Source organism: Lissotriton vulgaris, chromosome 2_1 (genome assembly GCF_964263255.1).
Source record: "Lissotriton vulgaris chromosome 2_1, aLisVul1.2, whole genome shotgun sequence".
Classification (NCBI taxonomy): domain Eukaryota; kingdom Metazoa; phylum Chordata; class Amphibia; order Caudata; family Salamandridae; genus Lissotriton; species Lissotriton vulgaris.
The window spans coordinates 1457278291-1457304157 of NC_141687.1; the positions used below are offsets into that span (position 1 = coordinate 1457278291).

At 40.5% G+C, this 25867-nt stretch overlaps 1 protein-coding gene across 1 annotated transcript in view; it reads left to right on the plus strand.

The window, feature by feature from the left end:
- LOC147732751 (roundabout homolog 2-like) overlaps nucleotides 1-25867 on the plus strand; it is a 1033034-nt gene that overhangs the window by 746325 nt on the left and 260842 nt on the right. The window contains exons 15-16 of the mRNA XM_086957318.1: nucleotides 1015-1139; nucleotides 2311-2482. Coding sequence (XP_086813444.1) covers nucleotides 1015-1139; nucleotides 2311-2482 — 297 coding nt within the window. The remainder of the gene's footprint in view (nucleotides 1-1014; nucleotides 1140-2310; nucleotides 2483-25867) is intronic.

Consider the following 25867-nt stretch of genomic DNA (forward strand, 5'->3'; position numbering starts at 1 on the left):
AAACGGACTGACATTAAGCCAAAAACAGAGGTAAAAAGTGAACATTGATGCTATTTGTAATATATCAATATCGATGAGAGAAAATGGAAGGGCTCAGATAGCATGTCTATTGGCAAATATGCTTACTAAGGAAAATAAAAAAAAGCTTAGATTTGCAATGACATTTCAAGCACATATGTTTGCTATTTAAGAGTTAAAATATTAGTCAAGATTCACAGAAACCTGCAGAGTATAGAACAATGGATACAACACTGTTATGATTGGTATGTCGACCTTGCATTGACTACCTACAATTCATTAAGATATGTATATGTAGGCTTGCACAGATTGACTATTCTTAACTCCACTTCTTTGTACATTGTCAATATGGTGGTAGTTGAACATCACGGCTACAATATATTGGCTGATCGATATTAAAACCACAATTTCGTGGTATAACAGTGCAATGAATGCTCTGGCGACTGATGAAAGAAGACTAAAGGGAGAACATATGAATGCTAACTCCATGCTTAAAGATGACACAAATAGCTGATAAGGAAGATGAAGGTTTATTGCAATGTCATGACATGGTAGACAGAACTTTTAGAACACAGAAGATGAGTCTGTTGCAGACAATTATAACCAGGTGTCTGAGACGAATGCCTTTGGCGAAAGGAGATAGATATACACTTTGCTGTATCTAGTAAAAATGGCAAGAAACGTAGTCGGTGGTTTGAAAATTAGGAGCAGTCAGAAGAAGCCTATTGTACAATATTACTTGTTGCTGTATTTCACATGTTGCACACTAAACAAATGGCATGTGGATGGTCCATGTTCCTAAATTATTGCCGGTCTTGATAATTTCACTGTTAATTTTGCACCCAAAAATATAATATTTCATTAGCCGTTTTTAATGAGACGTTTTCTATGGGTGAACATTATTAATTATTAAAGGACACAGTCAGTCAGTCAAAAGTACTTTATTCGGTTTATAAAAGGACACATCTTAAGTCTCTATTTTACTTTATTTTCTAGTTCCTATTGGTCCTCCTCAAGGCATCAGTGTGGTAATGCTGGGATTAAGCAACAGCACAGACATCAGTGTATCCTGGGAACCACCTCTTGTCGAGATCCAGAATGGAACCGTTGAAGAATACCGGGTAAAACATCCATAGGCAGATGTGCAGGGTGGGTACGTGGGAGGAGGACACTTCAGAAAAACCACTACCAGCCCCCATTTTCTGTCTCTTGATCTTTTCAAGAATTCTGTTATACACAGACACACTCCAATTTCTACATTAGCATTTAAAAAACGCACAAACCACTTTATCTTTAAGACTTTGTTTTTAATTTGCAGTGTCCCAAATTTATGTTTTGCTGTATGTTTTATTTGTTTGCATGCCGAAATGTTGCGTTTTAAGTTTACATATGTATGTTAGTGTGACACTCTAAAAAGAGACATGCTGCCCTTAAAATGTTTACATTTTATGAAACTCTTGTATTTTATGTGATCAGTGCTTAATGTACTTATACTTACGAGTTTATACCATACACTGGCAATTCTGGTGCTAAGAATACGTGTCACTTCAATTATTGCTTTTAGTATGAATATTTTTTGGGGATAAGTAAAAGCCTAAAGCTGCATGTCAGATCATACCTCGTCATCTCTTAAATAAACCACATCACATCCCCGGGGGCAGATTTACAAGCCACTTGCAACACTTTTGCACTGCCGTTGCGTCACTTTTGTGACGCAGCAGCAGCATAAAGAAATGTGGCAATTTACAACGCGACGCATCAATGGAGATGCGTCAAGTTGTAAAGCCCTGCTTCACATTATACCTGTGCCAGGTATAATGTATGCAGGGTGGGTGTTCCCATGCAAAAAGCCATGTAGAACTGACGCAGTGAAATCTACATGATTTCAATGCGTCACGCTACGTCTTCACTGTATCGAAATCCCTACTCCTGCTCAAACCAGGCGTAAGGAATGACACTGTTTTTTTTTTAATGGAACTCACCCATCTGTTGTGGCCCATTGCTGTAGTTGCGCCACTTTCATGAGCAACTCCGGCAATGCGTCACTTTTGTGCCAACAGATGCTTCCGAATTTCGAATGCGTCTGTTAATTCTTGCGCCAAGGAGCACTGTATTGTAAATACAGCTCATCCGTAGTGAGGCAAGGACATTCGGCACTGACCCAAGGAAACTGACACATATATGCAGATGCGTGAGTTCCTTGCAACTCTGCCCCCAGGTCCTGAGAGGTAAACTATCCCTAGCTTGGACAAGCAGCATGTTTAATATGGCCTGCTCATCTTTTTCGTACAGATTTGGTGTTCAGGGAATGAAACCCACTTTCATGTTAACCAAACTGTGGATGGTACCATCCATTCGACCATCATCAAGGATCTTGTGCCTGGCATGCTGTACCGCATCGAAGTGGCAGCGGCAACTAGTGCTGGAGTTGGAGTGAAAAGCCAACCTGTTACTGTTCAGATCGGTGAGTTCAGTTCCTCTGTGTTTACTGGGTGGTATGTTCTATAGCCAATTTCTCAAAATCTGGTGAATAAAAGTTAATGTAACAAGCCAACACTCAGTAACATTCTGTTTGTGCATTTACGCTTAATATTTGATTGTTATAAACATGCACATTTTGGTGAACTGTAAAAATCATAAGCATTATATATTCGGCCTCTCACTCTCCTTAGGTTTTACCATTGGCTATAAGAAAAGACACATATCTCTATCTAGTTTGAATTCCCACGACTTGACAGTTATGTTGCTGGAGGCAAATCAGGGTTCACTATTTACTGTGTATTAATGTAGACCTATTAACAGTGTGGTGCAGTAGTGGGATGTTATTAGATTATATTCCTATTTATGTAGTGCTCACAACATTTCCATAGCATCGTAGTACATTTTCAAAAGGAAAAACCTTTTGCATGGCAATAAGAAAACCCTCACTCGATTGTGTCTGATGCTTATTGGTGTTTGATTTTCAGAGATTCAATGTATAGTTTAGATGTTTTTGGTATAGATTGTTCATTGTGAGGGTGTGGCATATCTTGGATTATAGTGATGTGCTTATTTTAAAACTGACTTTTTTGTAAGGCAGAGCCTGTGGATTGGCAAGTGTGATGATTAACTAGGCTTCATGAAGTAAAGAAAGTCCGATCTGTTAGGAGAGAGTCTAGCACGCTAAACGGGGTATAACATGACAGTTTGAAATAATCTTTGCCTAACTACCTGAAATGAGAAGAAGAAATGACAGACTGCTATCATCATAAGAGGTTTTTGGTAGTTCATTTGTATTCAATCAATCAATTCAATCTTTATTTTGATCTATTAGATCATAAAAGATATACAGACAGTAAAAATCATTATAATTTAAGCAGATCAATAAAACGTTGATTATAAAAATTGGACTACAGCATATGAGTCAATTCATCATCAAATAAGCTTAAAATCAGTGATAGGCTTAAGTTATTAAGAATCCACCTCCGCCTTCAAGAGACGGGTGCAAATAAACCACATTCCTGTTAGATACTTTGCCACTGCGAAAAACAATTGGGGGTGACACATTAGTTTTTAGGATTCTATACGCAGGGAGGAACTGTCTGAGGCCCAGATTTTTAAGGAGGGGGACAAGCCAATGTTTCCTGATTCCTTGGTAAGCTTTACAAAAGAGAACGACATGTAAGTCATTTTCTTGGGAATGCGCACATGCCGGGCAGTGCGCTGTGGTCGGGGGGATAGACCAAGAACTAGTAAATGACCTGAGAGGTAGTGTACCATATCTCCACTGCAGAAATAACTTTCTGGTTAGCACAGGGGTCATGCCATCCAGAACACATTCCAGGAAGTAAAAGTCTTTGCTTTGAATAAATAAGTTTGTTAAGGATCCCTCACGCGTGGTGTCCATAGCAGTAGTCAGCTTTCGATCGTAGTAAGCTTTTGACAATACTTTGTGTGGAATCCTGCTACTTGCGTTTGCCGGATCAGTCCAAAGTTCTGATAAGTCCAGGCTCTTGCATGAGCTTTTTATGTAGCTAAGCCATGGGATGTTAGTGGCATTTGATAAGGTCAAAAACTCCTGGAGCTCAGTCCTATAGTTAATAAGTTCTTGGCTGCTCCATAAACGTCGCCAGAAAGTTAGTGGTTTAAGTCCCAATTCTTCTGCAATTGGCCTAATTCCCAAGTCTAATCTCAGGGGGAGTAACGGAGTACTTGGTGGGAGAGCTACCAGCTGCCTGATGAATTTGTTTTCCGTAATCGTCAGGTTTTTGGCAGAAGTGTGACCCCACAGTTCGCCCCATATGTAACTGCCCCCGTGCCTGGGATTTGTAAATTTGGATGACAGGGCCAAGTGGACCTTATGTTGATTTGTTCATCATTCTGTGAATACCACCCACTATCTGCACCAGTTTCATATTTGCCTTGGTCTGGTCTGTCCCCCATGTCATGTTCTCGTTTAGGGTTACTCCCAAGTACTCAAATGTAGATACCCTCTCTAACCGCACTGAGCCAAGTAAGGGATTAGGGCGTGTTGAAGGGGTAGGGTTTAGGATCATATATTTTGTTTTGGAAGCATTGATCTCAAGGCCCCTCTCTGTACAAAATTTCAGAAACCCATCCAGTACACGTTGTATTCCCAAGGGGGATTTCGACAACAGCAGGGTGTCATCCGCAAACATGATAGCGGGTACCCTGCTGCCATTCAATTTGGGAGCGTCAATGTCATCAATCCTGGTCAGGTGGGCGATTACCCCATTCACAAAGAGTAAGAACAGGGTCGTGCAAGCACACAACCCTGTCTCACCCCTCTGTCAACGGGGAATCTTTCCGTTAAGTTGCCATTTCTGCCACACCTGACACGCGCAAAATTATTCTGATGGAATTTCATCAGAATAGAAAGAATGCCTAGCGGAACGCCTAAGTCAGCAAGCACACTCCATAACTTGGATCTTGGCACCAAGTCGAAGGCAGCTCGCAAGTCCATGAAAACCGTGTACAAGCTGCCCCCCTCGATTAGTGCGGTCCTCCAATAAATGAGGTTTAGGCGGAATATCTGATCAGTTGTGGACACTCCCCTCCTAAATCCCGCCTGGTAAAGGCTCAGAGTGGCAGTTTCCTCGAGCCAGTTCTGGAGGCGATCTAGAATAAGCCTACCAAAAAGCTTCTGGGGCACATCTATTAGGCTGATGGGCCTGTAATTGGCTGGGAGCAGAGGCAAACCCTTCTTGAATATAGGGACAACCTCTGCGCCCAGCCAAGTACTGGGCACCTCCGTGCCCTTCAAGACAGCATTAAATATTGTCAATAGATAGGGGACCTATACGCCAGGCTCTTGTTTAAAAAGGTATTTACAACAAGGGGTGGTGACGGACAGAGTCTCTGAATTAAGCAGAAAGCTCTCACCCAGTCAAGAGATCAGGGCTAGATCCAACACCGTTTTTAGCTCACTGCACCATCCCAGTTTCAGAACCTGGCTGTATGCAAATTAGCCTGTTCCTGTCCCAGTGCATGATGGGAACAGGGCAAACCAAACTACAAAAGCCAATTCTTACACTGGGAAGGAAACAAGCTCCCGGGGACCGGTTTCTGGCATTACAGCCGTCTTCGGCCCGGTTTGCTTGAATCCTGATGGTGCAATGAGCAAGGGTCCCACATCTGAGAATACCCTTCCACGCTTAGGGTGGACAAAAATATTTACAACAAGGGGTGGTGAGAGACAGAGTCTCTGAATTAAGCAGAAAGCTCTCACCCAGTCAAGAGATCAGGGCTAGATCCAACACCGTTTTTTAGCTCACTGCACCATCCCAGTTTCAGAACCTGGCTGTATGCAAATTAGTCTGTTCCTGTCCCAGTGCATGATGGAAACAGGGCAAACCAAACTACAAAAGCCAATTCTTACACTGGGAAGGAAACAAGCTCCCGGGGACCGGTTTCTGGCATTACAGCCGTCTTCGGCCCGGTTTGCTTGAATCCTGATGGTGCAACGAGCAAGGGTCTCACATCTGAGAATACCCTTCCACGCTTAGGGTGGACAAAAATATTTACAACAAGGGGTGGTGAGGGACAGAGTCTCTGAATTAAGCAGAAAGCTCTCACCCAGTCAAGAGATCAGGGCTAGATCCAACACCGTTTTTTAGCTCACTGCACCATCCCAGTTTCAGAACCTGGCTGTATGCAAATTAGTCTGTTCCAAACTACAAAAGCCAATTCTTACACTGGGAAGGAAACAAGCTCCCGGGGACCGGTTTCTGGCATTACAGCCGTCTTCGGCCCGGTTTGCTTGAAGACGGCTGAAATGCCAGAAACCGGTCCCCGGTAGCTTGTCTCCTTTCTGGTGAAGAATTGGCTTGGTAGTTTAGTCTGCCCTGTTCCCATGATGCACTGGGCCAGGGACAGACTGATTTGCATATAGCCAGGTTCTGAGCTGGGATGGGGCAGTGAGATTAATAACGGTGATGGATCAAGCCCTGATCTTTGGACTGGGTAAGAGTGGTCTGCTCAATTCAGACACTCTGTTCATCACCACCCCTTTTTCTGAATCTTGTTTAAAAAGGTCGCCTGGGAGGCCATCCAGCCCAGGAGCCTTGCCTGACGACAGGCCTGCAATAGCAGCTCGCACCTCCTTTTCTGTAAAGGGGTCCCCCTCAGGATGGCTAGATGTATTTGGGGTGAATAGCATGTAGCCCCAACTTCCTCTGTATAGAGGGACTGAAAGTGCTCTTGCCATACCTTTGGCGCAATGTTCGGTTCTATTGCCGATGCTAAATGCTCAGATCCCGTATTAACGATTCGCCAAAACTTACGATAGTCCCTGGTAGCTAGGGAATTAGAGAGATCCTCCCATTTATCGTGGTCCCATTCAATCTTGGCCTGGTTGACCAATTTCTTATATTCCCGTCTTCTGGTCTGTATCTCCAGTCTTCCTTTACCCTCCTTAATGCAAGTCAAGAGATCACCCTTCGCCTTGCGGCATGTGGCATTATACCATGTATTGCGGTGAGACCCACCACCTCTGCTGTGTCCCTTGGAAAAGAGATCTGACGCCAAGGCCCTAATGAGTTCCTCATGTGCCAAACGCAGTAGTTTGTGAGTTTCCGGGGTGCTGGATTCCTCACTTAGGATACCCACTTTTTCCAATATTGGAATGAGTCTAGTATAAAGCCTTGGGAGATTCTCTCTGCCGGTGACTAGTTTTTCCACCTTATTCTCCTTCTGTTATTTTCAAGGAGAAGCCCTGGATTAGCCACCACCGTGGCATGGTCCCTACCTTCCTGGCCAGGGAGGGCGTAGTCCAATTCTAGGGCATTGTGGTCGCTGTCAACTCTATCTATCACCCTAAAGTCGATGATATGCAACCACGAAGACAGTTGTACTAGAACATAATCCAGTCTTGACTCCCTGCCTACTCTATTAAAGGTATGTTTGATGAGATTATCAGATTTATTGCGCCCATTACACGCTCTAACACCGTGTTTTAGGGTTAGGGCGGTAATCTCTAGGGCAAGTGGGGTCCAAGCTCTGGGAGAGGGAGCCACCGTAGGGGTACTGACCATCTTGCATCCTCTTCTAAGGAGGACCCATCCAAGAGGCCTACAAGGGGCTCAAAGTGTGAGTTTAGGTCCCCACCCACCACTAATAGGATCCCCTTGGGAATTTCACTGAGGAGAGCTGACAATTCCTCAATAGTAGGTGATTCCCGTGGTATATTTACTGGCCTAGAGTATACATTTATTACGGCAAGTCTACGGGAATTTGGCCATTCCAGCATCACCACTAATATATCCTCTGAAGCCAAGGGGAGACGTGCAGCCTGACATCCCAGGTGGGTAGCCACCCAAGTTGAGAGGCCTCCGGAAGGGCGGCCTCTGCCCCCCCATTTCGCAGGAATGGAGAATGCCGCAAAGCCTTGGCAAGAGTACTCGTCCCTTGCCCAGGTGTGTGGAAACAGGCATATATCTTTGGAGTCAATAAAAGCAATCCATTCCTGTTGTTCCAGCTTGTTACCCAGGCCAGCCACATTCCATGATAATATTTTCAGAGGTGGTGGCCTTAGGTTCGAAGCTGGGGTAAGGGAGGGGGCATTATCATTTAGACCACCCTGGGGCCTTGTTTTTGGGGCCAAATCTCCTATTACTTCCTCTAGTTCCCTATTAATAAGAGTGGGGTCGGCATTGTTCTGGTTGTCCTCCATGCTATGCAATGGAACACCAGGCTGCCCAGTCTCTACCATCAGATCAGTAGTAGGTCTATGTGGTGTGATGCCTGCTTCCTTACCCTCCCTTGGATAACAGTACTGCTTATTACCATCACGCATGAACTGTCAATCCACCATGTCTAAGTGGCTATACCTATTTGATGTTGGAAAATATATGGGGTGGTGGTCTCTAGGGCAGCGGTAGTCTCCTCTCTCTCTACCTCTCCAATCACCTCCCCTCCCGTGACAAATTTCCCAACCCTCCTCCTCAGTGTTTGATGTGAAATACGCTTGGTGTTGACTTCTAGGGTAGTGGAAGTCTCCTCTCACTCTAACATCCCACCCACCCACCCTCTCCGGGAAGCTGCCCCATCTCTCCTCCTCACATGCATATGTCAGCGGGGGGTAGAAGAAAGAAAGGGGTAGGGACTGAATATTACTCCCCTGATCATCGGGGAACCATCCACAAATGTGGGAGATGGTCCTAGGATCTCTAAAACTAATCAGGACACAGTCTCCGTTGATGGATTTTCTTGTGCTACCCACCCATGGAACGCTTCCTACCATGAGGACCTCGCTCGTTATACCTTGTGGGAGAGGTCTGTACATAGATAACCAACTTACCACCTTATTCTTTAAAGAGGCGGTGGATTCTTTAAAAGTGTTTTTTAACTCCGGAACCCCCGCTAAAATTACTGTATACGGACTCGCCTCCGGCGGCAGGTTCACTACCCTTGCCTTGTTAGCTTTGCCTAATGCCTCATCTGTTGGTACTGGTACTTTCTGAGGCTGGTTAGGGGCGGAAGTGTTATCCTTGGGCTGTTTAGACTTAGTTTGTGAAGGGGATGTATGTGGAGGTTGGACTGGGGGCTGATTGGGGATAGCAGCGTTAACCTTAAACTGCAGGGGGTTACTTTTGGAGGGGGTTGGTTTGGCCTGCCGGACTAAGGGTGCTGCACTATTGTGCACCTTGATGATAGTTGGGGCACCCCCTTATTCTTTGTCTCTGCCCCCCCTCTATCACCCTTGCTGTCTACTTTGCTGTCTACTTTTAAGCTATCAGCTAGTTGCATCGTAGATTTCTCTATGGTCACTAGCCTGTCGTCCATCTTAATTAGCTGAGCTTCTAGGGGGCTTAATAAGGACCTCAGAAGAGATCCTATATCGGCAAGAGTGATATCTTCACCGGAGGTCTCAAAGGGGTTAGTATTGGTGTATTCTGTTGTCTCTAGAAATGGGATTTCCTCTTGCCTGTTTCTGTACCTTTGTTGCTTCTTTCTACACTCCTCATGCTTGTTTCTATACCTGTCTTGCTTTTTTCTGTACCATTTTTGCTTCTTTTTGCACCCCTCTTCCCTCTTTCTGCACCCTTCTTGCTTCTTTCTGCACCTCTGTTCCTTCTTTCTGTACTTTGTACAGTGACATCACTGATGACGTCACTGATGACACCATCCAGTGAATGTGTGTCTTTCTGAAAAATAAATATTAGTGAGTAATGTTTAAATTTTTAAATATATGTATTAGTGTTTCACTTTGTGTATAAGTAGCTGCATGGGTTGGTGAGTAGCTACATGTGTATGTACGTGGGTTATTAGATGTTTTTCTTAGTATCAGTATGAATGTCTATATGGTTTGGTGGGGGTATTACTTAGCACATAGATGCATGATTGACTGACTCTCTGTATAAGTTTTGAAGACAGCATATGTGCAGGACTGTATGGGTAAATGAGTGTGTATATGTGTATGTTAGTGAGTGAATGATTGTCTCACTATTGTCTTTATCAGTAACTACATGTGTTTTAATCTAGTATATGTGAATATTGATGTATATAAGTGAGTATATGTGAGAGTAAGAGATTGTAAGAGTTCCTGTTTAAATAACTATGTGTTTCTATAAGGGATTGTTTAAGAGAATAAATATGTTTTAATTTCAATAGAAGTAAGGTGGTAGTGTGTGTATAGCTCTATATGCAAATAAATGGATGTTCATTTGTTTATTTGCATGTGTGAGTATGTGTGTGAGTAACCTTTGTATGACTGTCAGTGTGTAACAGGATGTATAGGTGTATCACTACATATGATGAGTGAGTATATGTATGCGTGAGTATATTGAACTGTTTGTGAATGAATAGATGTGTATATAGATGGTGGAATTACTGAATTGGTTGTTGTAACTGATATGGTTATCTCCATTTAAAAAACATTTTTAGTTTCTATTTTTGAATATGTGTTCAAGGGTTGCATTACAGTGAAAGGAGGTCTGTCACTCTGTCACAAGGATGGTGTCATCAGTGATGTCATGAGTGATGTCACTGACCATGTCATGAGTGATGTAATATGTGACGTCATCAGCAGTGCATTGCACGCGCAAGTTATAGCGAGTCCAACTAACTATAACGTGGGAATTTCAATGGTTTTATGTCAGTAAAATTTCCAGGTAACTATAACTGGTGTGAAACCTATGGTTTTTTCAGTGAATTTAATAGGTTTTTAAATGCTAAATCCTAACTATAACTGGTGTGAAACCTATGTTTTTTTTCAGTGAATTTAATAGGTTTATTAAATGCTAATTCCTAACTATAACTGGTGTGAAACCTATGGTTCTTTCAGTGAATTTCAAAGGTTTTTTAAATGCTAATTCCTAACTATAAGTCTCAGTTTATATGTAAGACTGTTAGCGCTCTAGTTGTTCTTTAGAACACTCTGGGACATTCTGTCATTGGGCTATATTTGGGCTACATCTGGCTGATATTTGGGCTACATTTGTTTTTTTTGTCTCTGGTGGCCATCTTTGGGCTACCTTGGGCTACATTGGGCTACATTTGGGCTCTAACATATATATAGCCCAATGTAGGCCAATATATATTTTTTTCAAAGTTAATTTTCGTAAAAACCACTTGAGCATATATCTTGAGACATAGCAAAGGCACATCAAGCTACCAGTCCCTACAATTTTGCCAAATTTTTTTTGGTATATTTTTTTTTTGCCTTGGAGCGCTCCTGGTGTGCGCCCCGGTGAGCACCCCAGAAAGCGTACTTTTATGAAGCGCCCTGGGGCGCGCACCGGGGAGCATCCCGTAAGCGCCAATATCGCGAACGAAAACATAATCGTGACGTATCGCGTAGCCGCGTCGGCGTGATACGCACAGCGTAAGCGCACCCGGAAGCACTCGAGCGAATACGATCGCGCAACGTAAGCGTCCGACGCGCTTATGCAACGCGCCCCGGGGCACGTAGCGTAAGCGCGTCGGGTCATTCGACCGGAAAATAACACTTTTCGTTGGTTAATAACAGTTTTTTTCACAAGTAGGGAAACACCCCACCCATTTTCCTCACAACCTGTATGCTTTTGCTGAGACAACACCTCTTGTCTGTTCCTGAAAAAAAAATCTAATTCAACCATGTCTGGTTCCCAGAACCCTTCCCAGGACCAGTCCTCTGACTCTTCGGATGGATTCCTGCCTGAGGCCCCCCCACAGAGAAAAGTGAAGGACCACTTCATATGGAAGTTTTTCTCTTTTCCAGAGGGGGAGAAAAAATGCAATGCAGCCAAAGTCACCTGTAAAATGTGTGACACTGTTCTATCACGTGGGGATCCCACCCGGAAGTATAATTTCGGGAATGCTACTTTAATCAGGCATGTTGAGAGGAGGCACCCGATTAATTATGCACGGGAGAGCACCAGGGCCCTGGCTCGCAATCCACCACCCGATGGCCCCTCCACTTCCACCGGAGCTTCAATATCACCGGTGAGAGGAAGACCAGCAGTGATGATCCCAAATATTCAGCCTGTTTTTTCAGATATTACAATTCGTTGTAAGCAGTGTGACCAACTGCTCTGTTATGGGGAGCAGAGCATTGAGCTGATTGTTAGAAAGAGGGAGGAACACCGCTGCGCCCCTCAGCCCTAATTTTTTCCCTTTTTGTTTTGCTCCTGTTGAGCAGTTTTGCATTCCCTAGTTTTGTTTTTGTTCTGAAAAAAATACCAAAAAAATGTAAAAACGTTCGGAAAAAGTAAAAAAAAATTAAAAACTAAAAAAGAAGAAAAAAACCAGTTCTTTTAAGAACTACCTCCAATTTCTAAAAAAGGCTACATTTTTTAAAAACTCTATTATTCATTTTTCCCCATGGTACGCTCCCCGGTGCGCTCGCCGGTGCGCGTACCGGGCGCTCCCCCCGCGCAAATAAAAAAAAAATGGTTTTTTTGCCCCGCTGGGCCCTTTTATGGACCCCACATCAAACCTAGGGGGTCAGGGGGGTCTATCCCTGCCCCCTTATGGTCATTTCCCCCTTTGATTTTTCCACCTCCTATGTCTCGATTTTACCGAGACACAAGATGGCGGCCGCTCCGGACTGTTTCGAATGTTGACAGACACCCGAGAGCCAATCAGCTTTCTGTGCGCAAGCCGCGTGGCGAGCCCGGAGCGCTCCCCGGTGCGCGTAACGGGCCGCTGCTATAGATATATTGTTTTTTAACCTAAATTAATCAAAAACCACTGGAGCACATATCTTGCGACATAGCAAAGGCACACCGGGCTCCCAGTCCCTAAAATTTTGCCAAGTTTGGTGCAAATCCATTCAGCCGTTCGGGCTAAAAGTGAGTTCGACCGCCCTATGGAAATTAACATGGGGAAAACACATTTGGGGACCCCCCTTTCATCTCGGCCCCGGCTTGACGAATCCCCCCGAAACTTTCAAGGAAGGACCGGAGCTCCGCAAGGCAAATTTGAGGAAATTTTCAGGCAGATTCGTCAACCGACGCCAAAGTTATTCCAAATAGAATTTTGAGATTTTGCATTGAAAAAAATCCTAACTATAACTACCTACTGGTGACTGCCAGTAGGTAATATATATATATATATGTATATTTTTTTTTGTACAAAGGACGCCGCACACAGCAACTTCTTTTTTTCACCGGTTTATTTCAGTGCCCAGTCTAACACCAACGTGTTTCAGCCTGACGGCCTTGCTCACGTGAGCAAGGCGTCAGGCTAAAACGCGTTGGTGTTAGACTGGGCACTGAAAGAAACCAGTGAAAAGAAGTTGCTGAGTGCGGCATCCTTTGTACAAAAAATTGTCTTTTGGCCATTGGTCTGGCCCAACGCCGGCACCCGTTGTAGAGCGATCCTGTGAGCAGACCACATTGAACAAAATATATATATATATATATCTATATATATTACCTACTGGCGGTCGCCAGTAGGTAGTTATAGTTAGGATTTTTTTCAATGTTAAATCTCAAAATTCTATTTGGAATAGTTTTGGCGCAGGTTGACGAATCTGACTGAAAATTTCCTCAAAATGGCCTCGCGGCGTTCCGGTCCTTCCCTGAAAGTTTGGGGGGGATTCGTCAAGCGGGGGCCGAGATAAAAGGGGGGTCCCAAAATGCGTTTTCCCCATGTTAATTTCCATAGGGCGGTCGATTTCACTTTTAGCCCGAATGGCTGAATGGATTTCCACCAAATTTGGCAAAATTGTAGGGACTGGTAGCCCGATGTGCCTTTGCTATGTCTCAAGATATGTGCTGCAGCGGATTTTGAGTAATTTAGGTTAAAAAAAATATATATATCTATAGGCGCGCTCCGGTGCGCGCACCGGGGAGCGCACCAGGCGCGACACGCGACTTGCGCGCGGAAAGCTGATTGGCTCACGGGTGTCTGTAAACATTCGAAACAGTCCGGAGCGGCCGCCATCTTGTGTCTCGGTAGGATCGAGACACAATAGGTGACAAAAAAAAAGGGAGAAATGACTATAAGGGGGCAGGGTAGACCCCCTCCTGACCCCCTAGGTTTGATGTGGGGGCTAAAATAGGGTCTCGCGGGGCATTTTAAAAAAATATTTTTTTTCGATTTGCGCGGGGGAGCGCCCGGTACGCGCACCGGAAAGCGCACCGGGAAGCGCACAGGGGAGCGAAGCACGGGGAAAATCCAGGACCTTCTTTATGAAGGCCTTGCGACAGTTTTGCCCCGCCTGTGCGTCACTTTTTGTGATGCACCAGCGGTGTAAAAAAATGCACATCGTTGCGCTATATTTAACAAGTGACGCATCTAGGTAGATGGGTCACTTTTTAAAACCCTGCGCCACATTATACTTGCGTCAGGTATAATGTATGCAGAGGGGGCGCTCCCCCGCAAAAAGCTTGGTAATAGCGACGCAGTGAAATCTCTGAGATTTCACTGCGTCACTTTTAGGATGCTGTTGCGTCAAAATCTTGCGCCTGCCTCACAGCAGGTGTAAGACTGACGCAAGACCATTCACAAGGTGCTTTCCCCATGTGAAAGGACGCATTACTGGAGTTGCGTCACTTTTGTGACGCACTCCAGCAATGCGTCACTTTTGTGTTTACAGATACGTCAGAAATACTGACGTATCTGTAACTCCTTGCGACATGATTTTCCATACATTAAATATGACACATCTGGAATGTTGTAAGGAGTGCGCAAAGAAAAGTGACGCATCGCACCAGCGGTGTAAAAAATGCGCCTCGTTGCGCTATATTTAAAAAGTGACGCATCTAGGTAGATGGGTCACTTTTTAAAACCCTGCGCCACATTATACCTGCGTCAGGTATAATGTATGCAGAGGGGGCGTTCCCCCGCAAAAAGCTTGGTAATAGCGACGCAGTGAAATCTATGGATTTCACTGCGTCACTTTTAGGATGCTGTTGCGTCAAAATCTTGCGCCTGCCTCACAGCAGGTGTAAGACTGATGCAAGACCTTTCACATGGTGCTTTCCCCATGTGAAAGGACGCATTACTGGAGTTGCGTCACTTTTGTGACGCACTCCAGCAATGCGTCACTTTTGTGTTTACAGATACGTCAGAAATACTGATGTATCTGTAACTCCTTGCGACATGATTCGTCATACATTAAATATGACACATCTGGAATGTCGTAAGGAGTGCGCACAGAAAAGTGACGCATCGCTGTTTTCACGCAGCGATGCGTCACTTTTCAGAAATGAGGCCTCTAGTTTATTCACTGTGTCACCTCTACGACCCTTTCTTGCGTCAATACGTCCCTTTTGCATACATTACACCTGACAGAGGAATAATGTGGCACAGGGGTTTACAAAGTGACACATTTACCTAGATGCGTCACTTTGTAAATATGAATAAATAAGGTGCATTTTTTATTGGACTGATGCGTCACAAAAAGTGATGCTTTGGTGGCGTTAAAGTGACGCATGGCTTCATAAATGAGGCCTTCTGCCTTCAACTCCAGCAATGCATCTTTTCTTATCCTTCCACACCCCTGTTCCTTTTCAACATTTTCTTTGAATATCAACATTCCCCATATTCACTCTTCTTCTCCTTACTTTCTTTCCTAACACTCACCTTCTTTCAGTCCTCCTACTTCACTTCCTTTCTCCTCTCATACCTTTCTGTTCTTTCTTACTCATTTTCCTTTCCATTATCAATGCACTCTATTTCACTTACTCGTTTTCATTTTTTTAAGAATATAGCTCTTTGATGAGAATTGGAGGTTGTTCTGAAAATAACTTTTTGTTTTCTTCTTTTTTCTAAACAGGAACAAAAACAGGGAATGGAAACTGCTCAACAGGAGCAAAAAAAACCAAAAAAAATTAGGGGTGGGAAGGGCAGTGATGGCTCTCCAATGCTCGAACCATGAGCTGGACACTTTGCTCCCCATAGGTGAGGAGTTAATTGCAGTATCTGCATCTCAGGACACCATGGTTAAAAGCAGGTTGAATGTTTGGCACCAGCTCCTGCGATTGCCCCCTCCCAGAAGAAGTTGCTCCTCCGGTGGGTGTAGAGGCCCCTTGACTGGGAACCTCTTGTGCCAGAGCCCTGACACTTTCCCGGGCAAAATTCTGGGGGTGCTTCCTCTCCACATGCCGGATCATCGTGAAGTTTCCAGATGAGTATTTTTTTAAAGGGTTACCCCGTGACAGCACTTCTTTGCAGATCCTGCACTCCACTTTTGGAGCATTCACCTTTTTTTTGGTTAGGTGGGATTTAAAAAAATTTCCAGATAAAATGTTCCTTAACCTTTCGTTGAGGAGGCTCTTCATTGATGAATTCAGGTTCTTCATCACTGCTGGATTCTCTGGCAGCCATGGTAAAACCAAGAAATATCCAGGAGCAAAAAGGCAGGTCTTTCAGTCACAAAAGTGAAAGAAGAAGTGAAGGAAATGGGTGGGGATTTCATTCTTTGTAAAAAAAAACTGTTAGCAACCAATGAAAAGTGTTATTTTAAGGTCACATCACTTGACGCGCTGACGCTGCGCGCACCGGAGCACTTCCGGGTGCGCATACGTGGCGCGAACGTAGGCGCTTCCGGGGCGCACACGCGGCGCAAATGTAGGCGCATCCGGGGGCGCACACGCGGCGCGAACGTTGGCACTTCCGGTGCGCACACGCGGCACGAATGTAGGCGCTTCCGGGGGCGCTTACGTTGCGCGCCGAAGTGACGTCATAGTTTTACGGAAATGCATAATCATTTTCATTTCCTTATTAAAAAAAACTGCTTTTATTTGTATGGTACGAAATGTTTTGTGTTATTATTAACTTTTCATTCATATCTTTTTCACGAACGAAAGTAGCGCTCTGGGTGCGCTTTCCGGAGAGCTTACCGGTGTAGCTTACCGGAGAGCTTACCGGAGAGCTTACCGGAGAGCTTACCGGAGCGCTTACCCAGAGCGCCCCAGGAAAAAAAGAGATAAAAAAAACCTCAAAAATTAATACTTACACAAAATAGCAAATTGTAAAAAAAAAATATAGGTTAGAAACTCGATATAGAAAGGAATTAGCATTTAAAAAACCTATGAAATTCACTGAAAAAACCATAGGTTTCACACCAATTATAGTTAGGAATTAGCATTTAAAAAACCTATTAAATTCACTGAAAAAACCATAGGTTTCACACCAGTTATAGTTAGCTGGAAATTTTATTGACATAAAACCATTGAAATTCCCACGTTATAGTTAGTTGGACTCACTATAACTTGCGCACCTGCAATGCACTGCTGATGACCTCACATATTACATCACTCATGACATGGTCAGTGACATCACTCATGACATCACTGATGACACCATCCTTGTGACAGAGTGAGAGACCTCCTCTCAGTGTAATGTAAGCCTTGAAACACATATTCAAGAATAGTATTTAACATTTTCAAAAAAATGGAGATACCCATACCAGTTACAACAAACAATTCAGTAATTCCACCATCTATATACACATCCACTCATTCACAAACAGTTCTATATAGTCACTCATACATATACTCACTCATTATATGTAGTGATACACCTATACATCCTGTTACACTTCGGCAGTCATCCAAAAGTTACTCACACACATATTCACACATGCAAAAAAACTAATGAACATTCATTTATTTGCATATACAGCAATACACACACTACCACTTTACTTCTAAGAATACTTACACATACTTACTCTCTTAAACAATCACTTATATAAACACATACTAATTTAAACAGGAACTCTTATAATCTCTCACTCTCACATATACTCAGTTTTATAAATCAATACTCACATATACTAGATTAAAACATATGTCGTTACTGAAAAAGACAATAGTGAGACAGTTGTTTACTCACTAACATACACATATACACACTCATACATCCATGCAGTCCTGTACATATGCTGTCTTCAAAACACATACAAACAGTGAGTCAGTCACCAACCCATACAGCCACTTATACACAAAGTGTAACACTGATACATACATTTCAATATATAAAAGTTACTTGCTAATATATGTATTCACTAAGATACACTTAATAAGGCAGTTAACCAATCAATTCTTTTAAAAACAAACATCCATTTACACACTTATTTAACCATTTATTCTTCCATCGTACTTTACAAATACATATAAAAAAAAATATTTTTCAGAAAGACACACATTCACTGGATGGTGTCATCAGTGATGTCATGAGTGATGTCATTGACCATGTCATGAGTGATGTAATATGTGACGTCATCAGCAGTGCATTGCAGGCGCGCAAGTTATAGTGAGTCCAACTAACTATAACGTGGGAATTTCAATGGTTTTATGTCAATAAAATTTCCAGCTAACTATAACTGGTGTGAAACCTATGGTTTTTTCAGTGAATATATATATATATATTTTCACTGAAAATCCATAGGTTTCAGACATGTTATAGTTAGGGATTAACATTTAAAAAACCTTAGAATTTCACTGAAAAAATCATAAGTTTTAGGGGTGTTATAGTCAGCTGGACATTTCACTTGTACAAAACCATTGAAATTCCTCTGTTATAGTTGGTTGTCCTAACTATAACTCGTGCGCCAGCAATCCACTGCTGATGATGTCACATATTACGTCATTCATTACATGGTCAGTGACATCACTGATAACATCACAGATGACATTTTAAATGACATCACTGATTACATCATCCAGTGAATGTGATTTGCTTCTACATTTAAAAAAGTAATATATATATAGGAATCTGTATTGAGACTGAGTGGATGTATAAGTGTCTGGATGGAGCATTTAGTAGTACTGTGATTAACTGTCTAAGTGCCTAATTTAAAGTGTCTAACTAAATATATGGGATAGAGATTAAACTGTGTGAATATCTGTATCACTGTGTCTCTTGTGTAAACAACTGCATAGGTTGGTTACTACCTATGTGAAACTCTATATTAGTTTTTAATTAGTTAAGTGAGTATTTGTATGGGAGAGTGAATGCGTATGTGGTTGGGTGGGAGGTGTGTGACTGTCCAAATATGTGTAAATAGTTGTTTTAATAGGTATATGATGTTATGACTGCATGTGGAAGCAATTGTTTGGGTGAGTGAATCTCTTTATGGGTGTGTTGATGAGTAAATATATTTCTCAATGATACATGTCTAACAATGTTGAAATATAAAATGCACTGTATGTGACAGTTGGTGTATATAAATAAGTATATATAAGAATCAGTGGTTGTCTGACTAAATGTATGGAAAACGGTATACTTATAATAGTGATTTTATAACACACTAAGTATGAGTTACTATCTATATCAATAAATGAAGGTATTTTGTTTAAGTGTGTAGCTGAGTAAATGTAAGTATGATCAATTATTTGCATAAGTGATGACTGCATAAGTGAGCAGGATATGTTCTGCTCTGTAAATGTATAAGTATTGTTCTATTGATCTTTACCAGCATGTATGAGTGAATGTATAGGTAAGTGTTTAGATGTGTGTGTAGATCTACAAATCACTGAGTGGGTTTTTAAAAACTTGTGTTGGTGTGTCAATGGTTTAAAAAATGGTCATTTATATTTTATAGTGAGTGATGAAAGGTTATACTAGTGTATGATGAGGTATATCTGATTGTCATGTGGATGATGTCATCAGTGATGTCATTTGAGATGTCATCAGTGATGTCACTGACCATGTCATGAATGATGTAATATGTGACATCATCAGCAGTGGATTGTGGGCGCGCGAGTTATAGTTAGTACAACAGAAGAATTTCAATGGTTTTGTATGAGTGAAATGTCAAGCTAACTATAACACTCCTAATATTCCCTAACTATAACATGTCTGAAACCTATGTTTTTTTCAGTGAAATTCAAAGGTTTTTAAAATGATAATTTCTAGCTATAACAGGCTTCAAACCTATGGCTTTTTCAGTGAATTTCAAAGGTTTTTTAAATGATAACTTTCAAATATATTTATTGTTCTATTTTTATATTCTTTTACTACATGTTTTTTTTAATCTATTTATTTTTAGATATCCTATTTTTTAAATTACATTACACATTTTTTGAAAATATATATTTTTTTAAATAACATTTTTTTTTATTATTTTATATTTTTTTTAAATATATTTATATTATCTTTTTTTCTTTTTTTTGGAGTCGCGTACCCTAAGCGCACCCTTCTCGATCACTACACGGAACCTGTCTGCCATTTTAGGATTGTTGTGTAGGATCCGGGTAGGGTGTGCGATGAGTACGACTTTCCCTACGCGAACACTAAAGGACTGGTACTCGACTTGTGGCACATTCACGACATGTATGTATTACGCTACGGTCCCGCAGTTCCTTTTGACGTCAGATGCATGTTGGACACGGTGGGAGCGCGACTCCCGCGAAATGTTTTAATGTCCAAAAACATATATATATATTTAACATAAAGATTAAGACAAGACATTATCTGAGCTAATCATAAAATAATATTCTTTAACTTTTAATAAAGTTACATTACTTTTAAATGCAATTTCGCCAAGTCGCTCTGGGTGCGAGCTGCGTGTGCGCTCCCTATGCAGACCTCATGTGACCAGAAAGAAAGAGATTTGATTGGTTCATAATACTTCCTATTCTAAGTATTGAAGGACCCCACCCATTTCAATCACTCTTCTTAGAACGTCCTTAGGAGAAGACCTCTGCTAGAAGAACTTCTGTTTTTGGGTGATTGCAGACCTGGTTGTCCTGAATCTTTCAAAAATGGCATCAAACCAACCATCTTCAGATTCTGAACATTCTGACACTGAAGAATTTGTTCCAGAACCTCCCCCTCCAGAGAAATATACCTCCATTGCCTGGAAGTTTTTTACTACACCAATTGCAGGATGCTGCAGCGTTCAGACACATATCCAGATGTATGATTTATAATAAATCTGGAGATGTGTCTTGTCCTATGAGTGTTCTGTGCAAACACAGACAGCAACACCCTTAGAACGCCATTACAACGCAAAGTGGTATGTATAATAAGGTTGCATTTACATGGAGAAGAAAAAGTACACAGACTGCCTTTTCCTCTCTTTATAAATATGAAACAGTGTCTTGCGCTGTAAGTATGATGCACATGCATACTATATAAATAAATTTATATTTATAAGTACTTACGTTTTGGTAAACTTATAGGACACATTTATAGATTACTGAAGGGAAGGGATAGGTCCTGATGTGACATGTGCAAACACACTCAGTAATGTGTTTTAAGTTAAGGAATTGTGTCTGTTTAAATCCTGACATTCCTTGGACCGTACTAGTCTACCATATCTCTCTATTGAATACCATACCATGTGTGTTTTAGACAGGTGCTCTGAAGCTGTGTCCTACTTTATACCTGTCTCCAATGGAATTCTCTGGCACAAATCTACTCCATCCCTCTTCCCTTTTTTTCAACTGTGTGCAAACACACGCCATTGTGCATTTTAAGACTTACCTAAACTTACCTCAACAGTAATGCACCTAAAAAATGCTACACATTTTATTCCGTTGTTTTTTATAATGTAAATTGTGGTAAATTTCATATTTTAGAATTAGGATCTGTGAAAGAAAAGAAAAAATAGTTATAACATGCAATATTATATTTTTAACAGCACAGCATAATTTTAACATTTTACATACTAATTTCTTTGCCTTTTTTGCTGTTCTCAGAATATATTGAATTTCACTAGAAACAGTGATTTCAATCATACTCATCACATGACAGCGGGCAAAAAAAACAAAACAATCAATAAGATTGTTTAAAAAAAACATGAATCCATCCTCAATAAAATACCATATAATACAAATCACACATATAGAATCAGAATCAGAAAAAGCTTTATTCAATTTGACAATAGATAGAAAAATCATAAAAGCAACAAGTTATATACACCATTTCATTTTGTTCTAAATAAATAACAACCAAACATTAAAAAAGTATTACATTGATACATTTGTCAATCGTAAAGCATTTACATATTAAGAGATCATAGAATTCCGCTTCCTCAGGATATTTTTTTAAAAACCAATCATGATCATAACGCGTTTCCCATTTACCAGTTGTTGTAAGCTTAAGTACACTGGTCGGCACTGCCGCCACAAACCTTGTCTCAGCTATGGTTTAATCCATCTTCTGCGTTCATTCTCATACGATTTGCTGAATAAGATCACATGAAATGTAGATTGCAGTGATAGGTTGCCGCAAGGGCATAGTTCCAACTTCCTTAACCAATCATTTTTTGTTAGAAAAGTTACCAAGCGATTAAATAAGTTGAATCTAAACCTAGTCAGGATAAAGCAATCAAAACCCACTGAACTAAGGGATATATATGGCTGGATCACATAGCAGGCCAAAGTCATTTGATGTTGAATTACTGTTTTTTTGGTAAGGTCACCCGAACATCTTAACATCTCAAAATGATTCATACATAAGCTTTTTAGTTCTTTTCTAGACAGCCTACTAATCGAATCCAGGATATCATATACCTCGGGTCTTTGCAGATCATTTAGCATATATAAAATGCTTACTGCTAAGAAAATGTTATAACATAAATTTATAAATACTGTATATGTTGTTGCTTAAAAGTATACACCGAGACAATGTGCAAGAAAAAGCCCATAATTCAAACATATACCTTTCCTTGAGGCCAAATGGTATTAATACAATCCTTTTAATTTAAATTGTCCAATAGTAATCTTATTAAATCATAATAATACATTTCTCAGAGACTGAATTATCTTCCTAAAACTTTGGCTTTAAAAATATTAGGTAGGAATTTGGTAATTCGCTAGGCAAAAGTTGTTTGAAAACCAACTGAGCATCATTACAAAGTGTCCAGACTTTTTCACATTTTAGATAGGCAGTGTAATGTCCAGATGTTGTGGAAGGACCATCATGGAAAATTATTGCTACTACTACAAAAGTCCTTCCTGATATTGATATTTGAGTTGCTACAAAATGTTTTATTAAAGTGTCTAATTTTCTCCCATCAGTTGTACAACGTTGCATCATTAAAATATATATTGTCCATATCTTTGTATAAATAATGTTGATAACATTTCTGATTTGTATTGGCTACACTCCATGTTTTGATTTGCTGCTTTAACTAATTTATTGAAAGACACTGATTTACAGTCCGGTAATGTCAAATATAGAAATATTTCAGTGTCTACAATAGTGCTACATGTATACATACAATTTTCACAATGATGTTCCCATTTATAACAAAGGCCAAAAATATTTTCTATTTCTACGCCTTCATTTTCCAATACGGTAAGCATATACATTAGAAATTCCTGAGCATCTTGTTGGATACTTTGCATAATTTGTGTAGAACCAGAACATACATCCAAAAGATTATGAACATCACAAACGCTTTGTATTTTACTTGTATCAGTTCTCAATTTTTCATAAATGGAATGCAACGAGGAAAAAAATATTTTTTCCCGATTCTCCATAATTTGGTGTTGCAAACCTTCAAGAAAAAAACAATATTGACCACTACATTAGCATAGCAGTTGACACCTGAAGTGTTTTCAATCTGATAACCAACAATCTCTTCAACAGTGTCCTTCTTTATGCTTGCAATGACAACATTATCTTGTATTTTCACCTGTTGTATACCTACACTACAAATATTCTCATACCTTCTTTTTCGACCTACTACACACTTTTCAAATACAGGCTCTTGACCTAAATTGGGAGCATATGTTCTTATTAACCTATTATACTCTTTTACACAGTTTGCATCTGCAGTAACTTTTGTGTCATCAAAATCAATCAAAAACAAACCAGATAATGTTCTGACTCGCGACAAAGCAACATATGCCATACTCTCTTTAAACACAGTATTTCCAATGTTCACCAATGCACTGTCAACACTTAAACCTTGAGATGTATGAATAGTCACTGCAGGTGCCAGAGAAACTGGAAACTGTTTTATACAGACATATAAATCTTTAACAAGCAAAAAACGAACTGAACACCGACCAATTTGTTTGACTTCTTCAATCTGATCAAATTACATTTTTTTTAATTCAATACCATCTTTATTTGACAAATTAACAAAATACACAACTTTACCCATTGCTCCATTACCTAAACCTTTTTCTACATCAAAATTACGCCTTAAAATTACTCGACAGTTTCTACATGCATATAGATTCTTTTCTAATCCAGCAGTTTAGATATTGATTTTTCTATAGAATCCAATTATGTCTTCAATTTTTCTATCAAAATAATAGTGATTCCTTCATGCTCTATTTTATCGGTGGCTTCCATTTTTATTATTTCTTCATTTTCTAGCTTCAAAAGTTGTTTGATGAATATAGAACACTCACACAGTGTTGGCATTAAGCAGATCACAGATTTGTTTTCTGTAATTTTTAGGTATATTTTCTCAGGAAGCATATTTTCATTTGGAAACCAATTGGAAAGTAACCGACTCTGCAAAGTTTGTTTGGTTTGTTCTGTCAGTACTTCAATTCTTGTATCTTGAAGAATAGTTCCATATGCAACATCATTTGCCTGTCGCATATTTGTAATGAGTATTTGTATTAAAAAAAATAAGACCGAATGTTCACATTTCCAACATTATCCAGAGACTTTCTGGTGTCTTCATGTGCAAGAGTTTTAAATATTGGTTGTCCTTTTACGGGAATAAGTTGCAATAGATCTCCGAAAACTATGACATATTTTCCTCCAAATAACACGTCATACTCTGTTTTAAGAATTTGCTGCATTCTTAAATGCACAAAAGCAAGCATTAAGTTTGAGAGCATGCTTACCTCATCAATAATCAGAAGTTTCATTTTCTTCAGCACTCATGAAACTTCACAACAAGTTTCTCCTGATAGCTTGTGATATTCCAATTTGTTTTCATGCACCACAAGTAGCATTAATAAACGATGTAATGTAATTCCTTTAATGTTGTGTGCTGCCAACCCAATTAGCAGTTACAACACAAGACAAATGTGACTCAATTGTTTTCTGTAGATAACTGGTGATTACTTTAATTAACAAACTTTTTCCTGTTCCAGCTTGTCCACTCACATACATTCGGATAGGTTGAAATGATGTGCAAGTGCAGTCTTTCTTTTCATGAAGAAATCCATGGTCAATCTGTTGTCTCAATTGCTGATATATTTCGTTCTGTTCAACATTTAGTTGTTCTTCCAAGTTTGCTAAGTCTGTTACATCTTCTTGAGCTTGATGCATTGCTGTTTCCACATCAGTCATGCTGCTTCATTTTCAACAATTGGTTGTCCTAGTGGATCTTGACTCAGCGCAGCAGAACTTTGACTGTCTTGAGCACTGTCTCTAGCAATCTCAGCTGCAATTGTAGCTTCTTGATCAATTTCATCGTTCAACATTTCCACATAATTTGCAAAAGCAGTGCATTCTATGGTATCTTTAAAAGCATTGAACAAATCGTCATAGCTCTGGAATTCTCCAAATAATTCTAATTTTGAACGGCAAGGTTTGAACAGTTGCAAGAGCTAAATAGTAAACTTTTCTTTTATCAGCAGTTTTGCAACTCAGCTTCCTGTGATCAATCAAATTTCCTTTTGTTTGTTTCACCAAAAATCCTTCGGAACCAATCACTCCATATTTTCCATCATTGATGTTCTCTGTAGTATTCCTTTTAAAAGTCTAGTTTTGCAGCACTTCATAGAGACACAAGTTGTCAAGATGATGACTTCTGTTTGGGTAATATGTATCCAACATATTTGTTTTCAAAATAGATGAACTTTCTGGATCTTTTTCTGCTAAATATTCAATTTCCTGTACAGATTTCATTCAGTACCCGATTTTGCATTGCTGCAAGACCTGGACTCACTCAAATTATTCTTCTAGATTTGGAGAATAGACTTGCAGATGATAATTGATCTGAACATTCATATGCTCCAATTTCTCAATGAGATAACATATTCAAATTGAA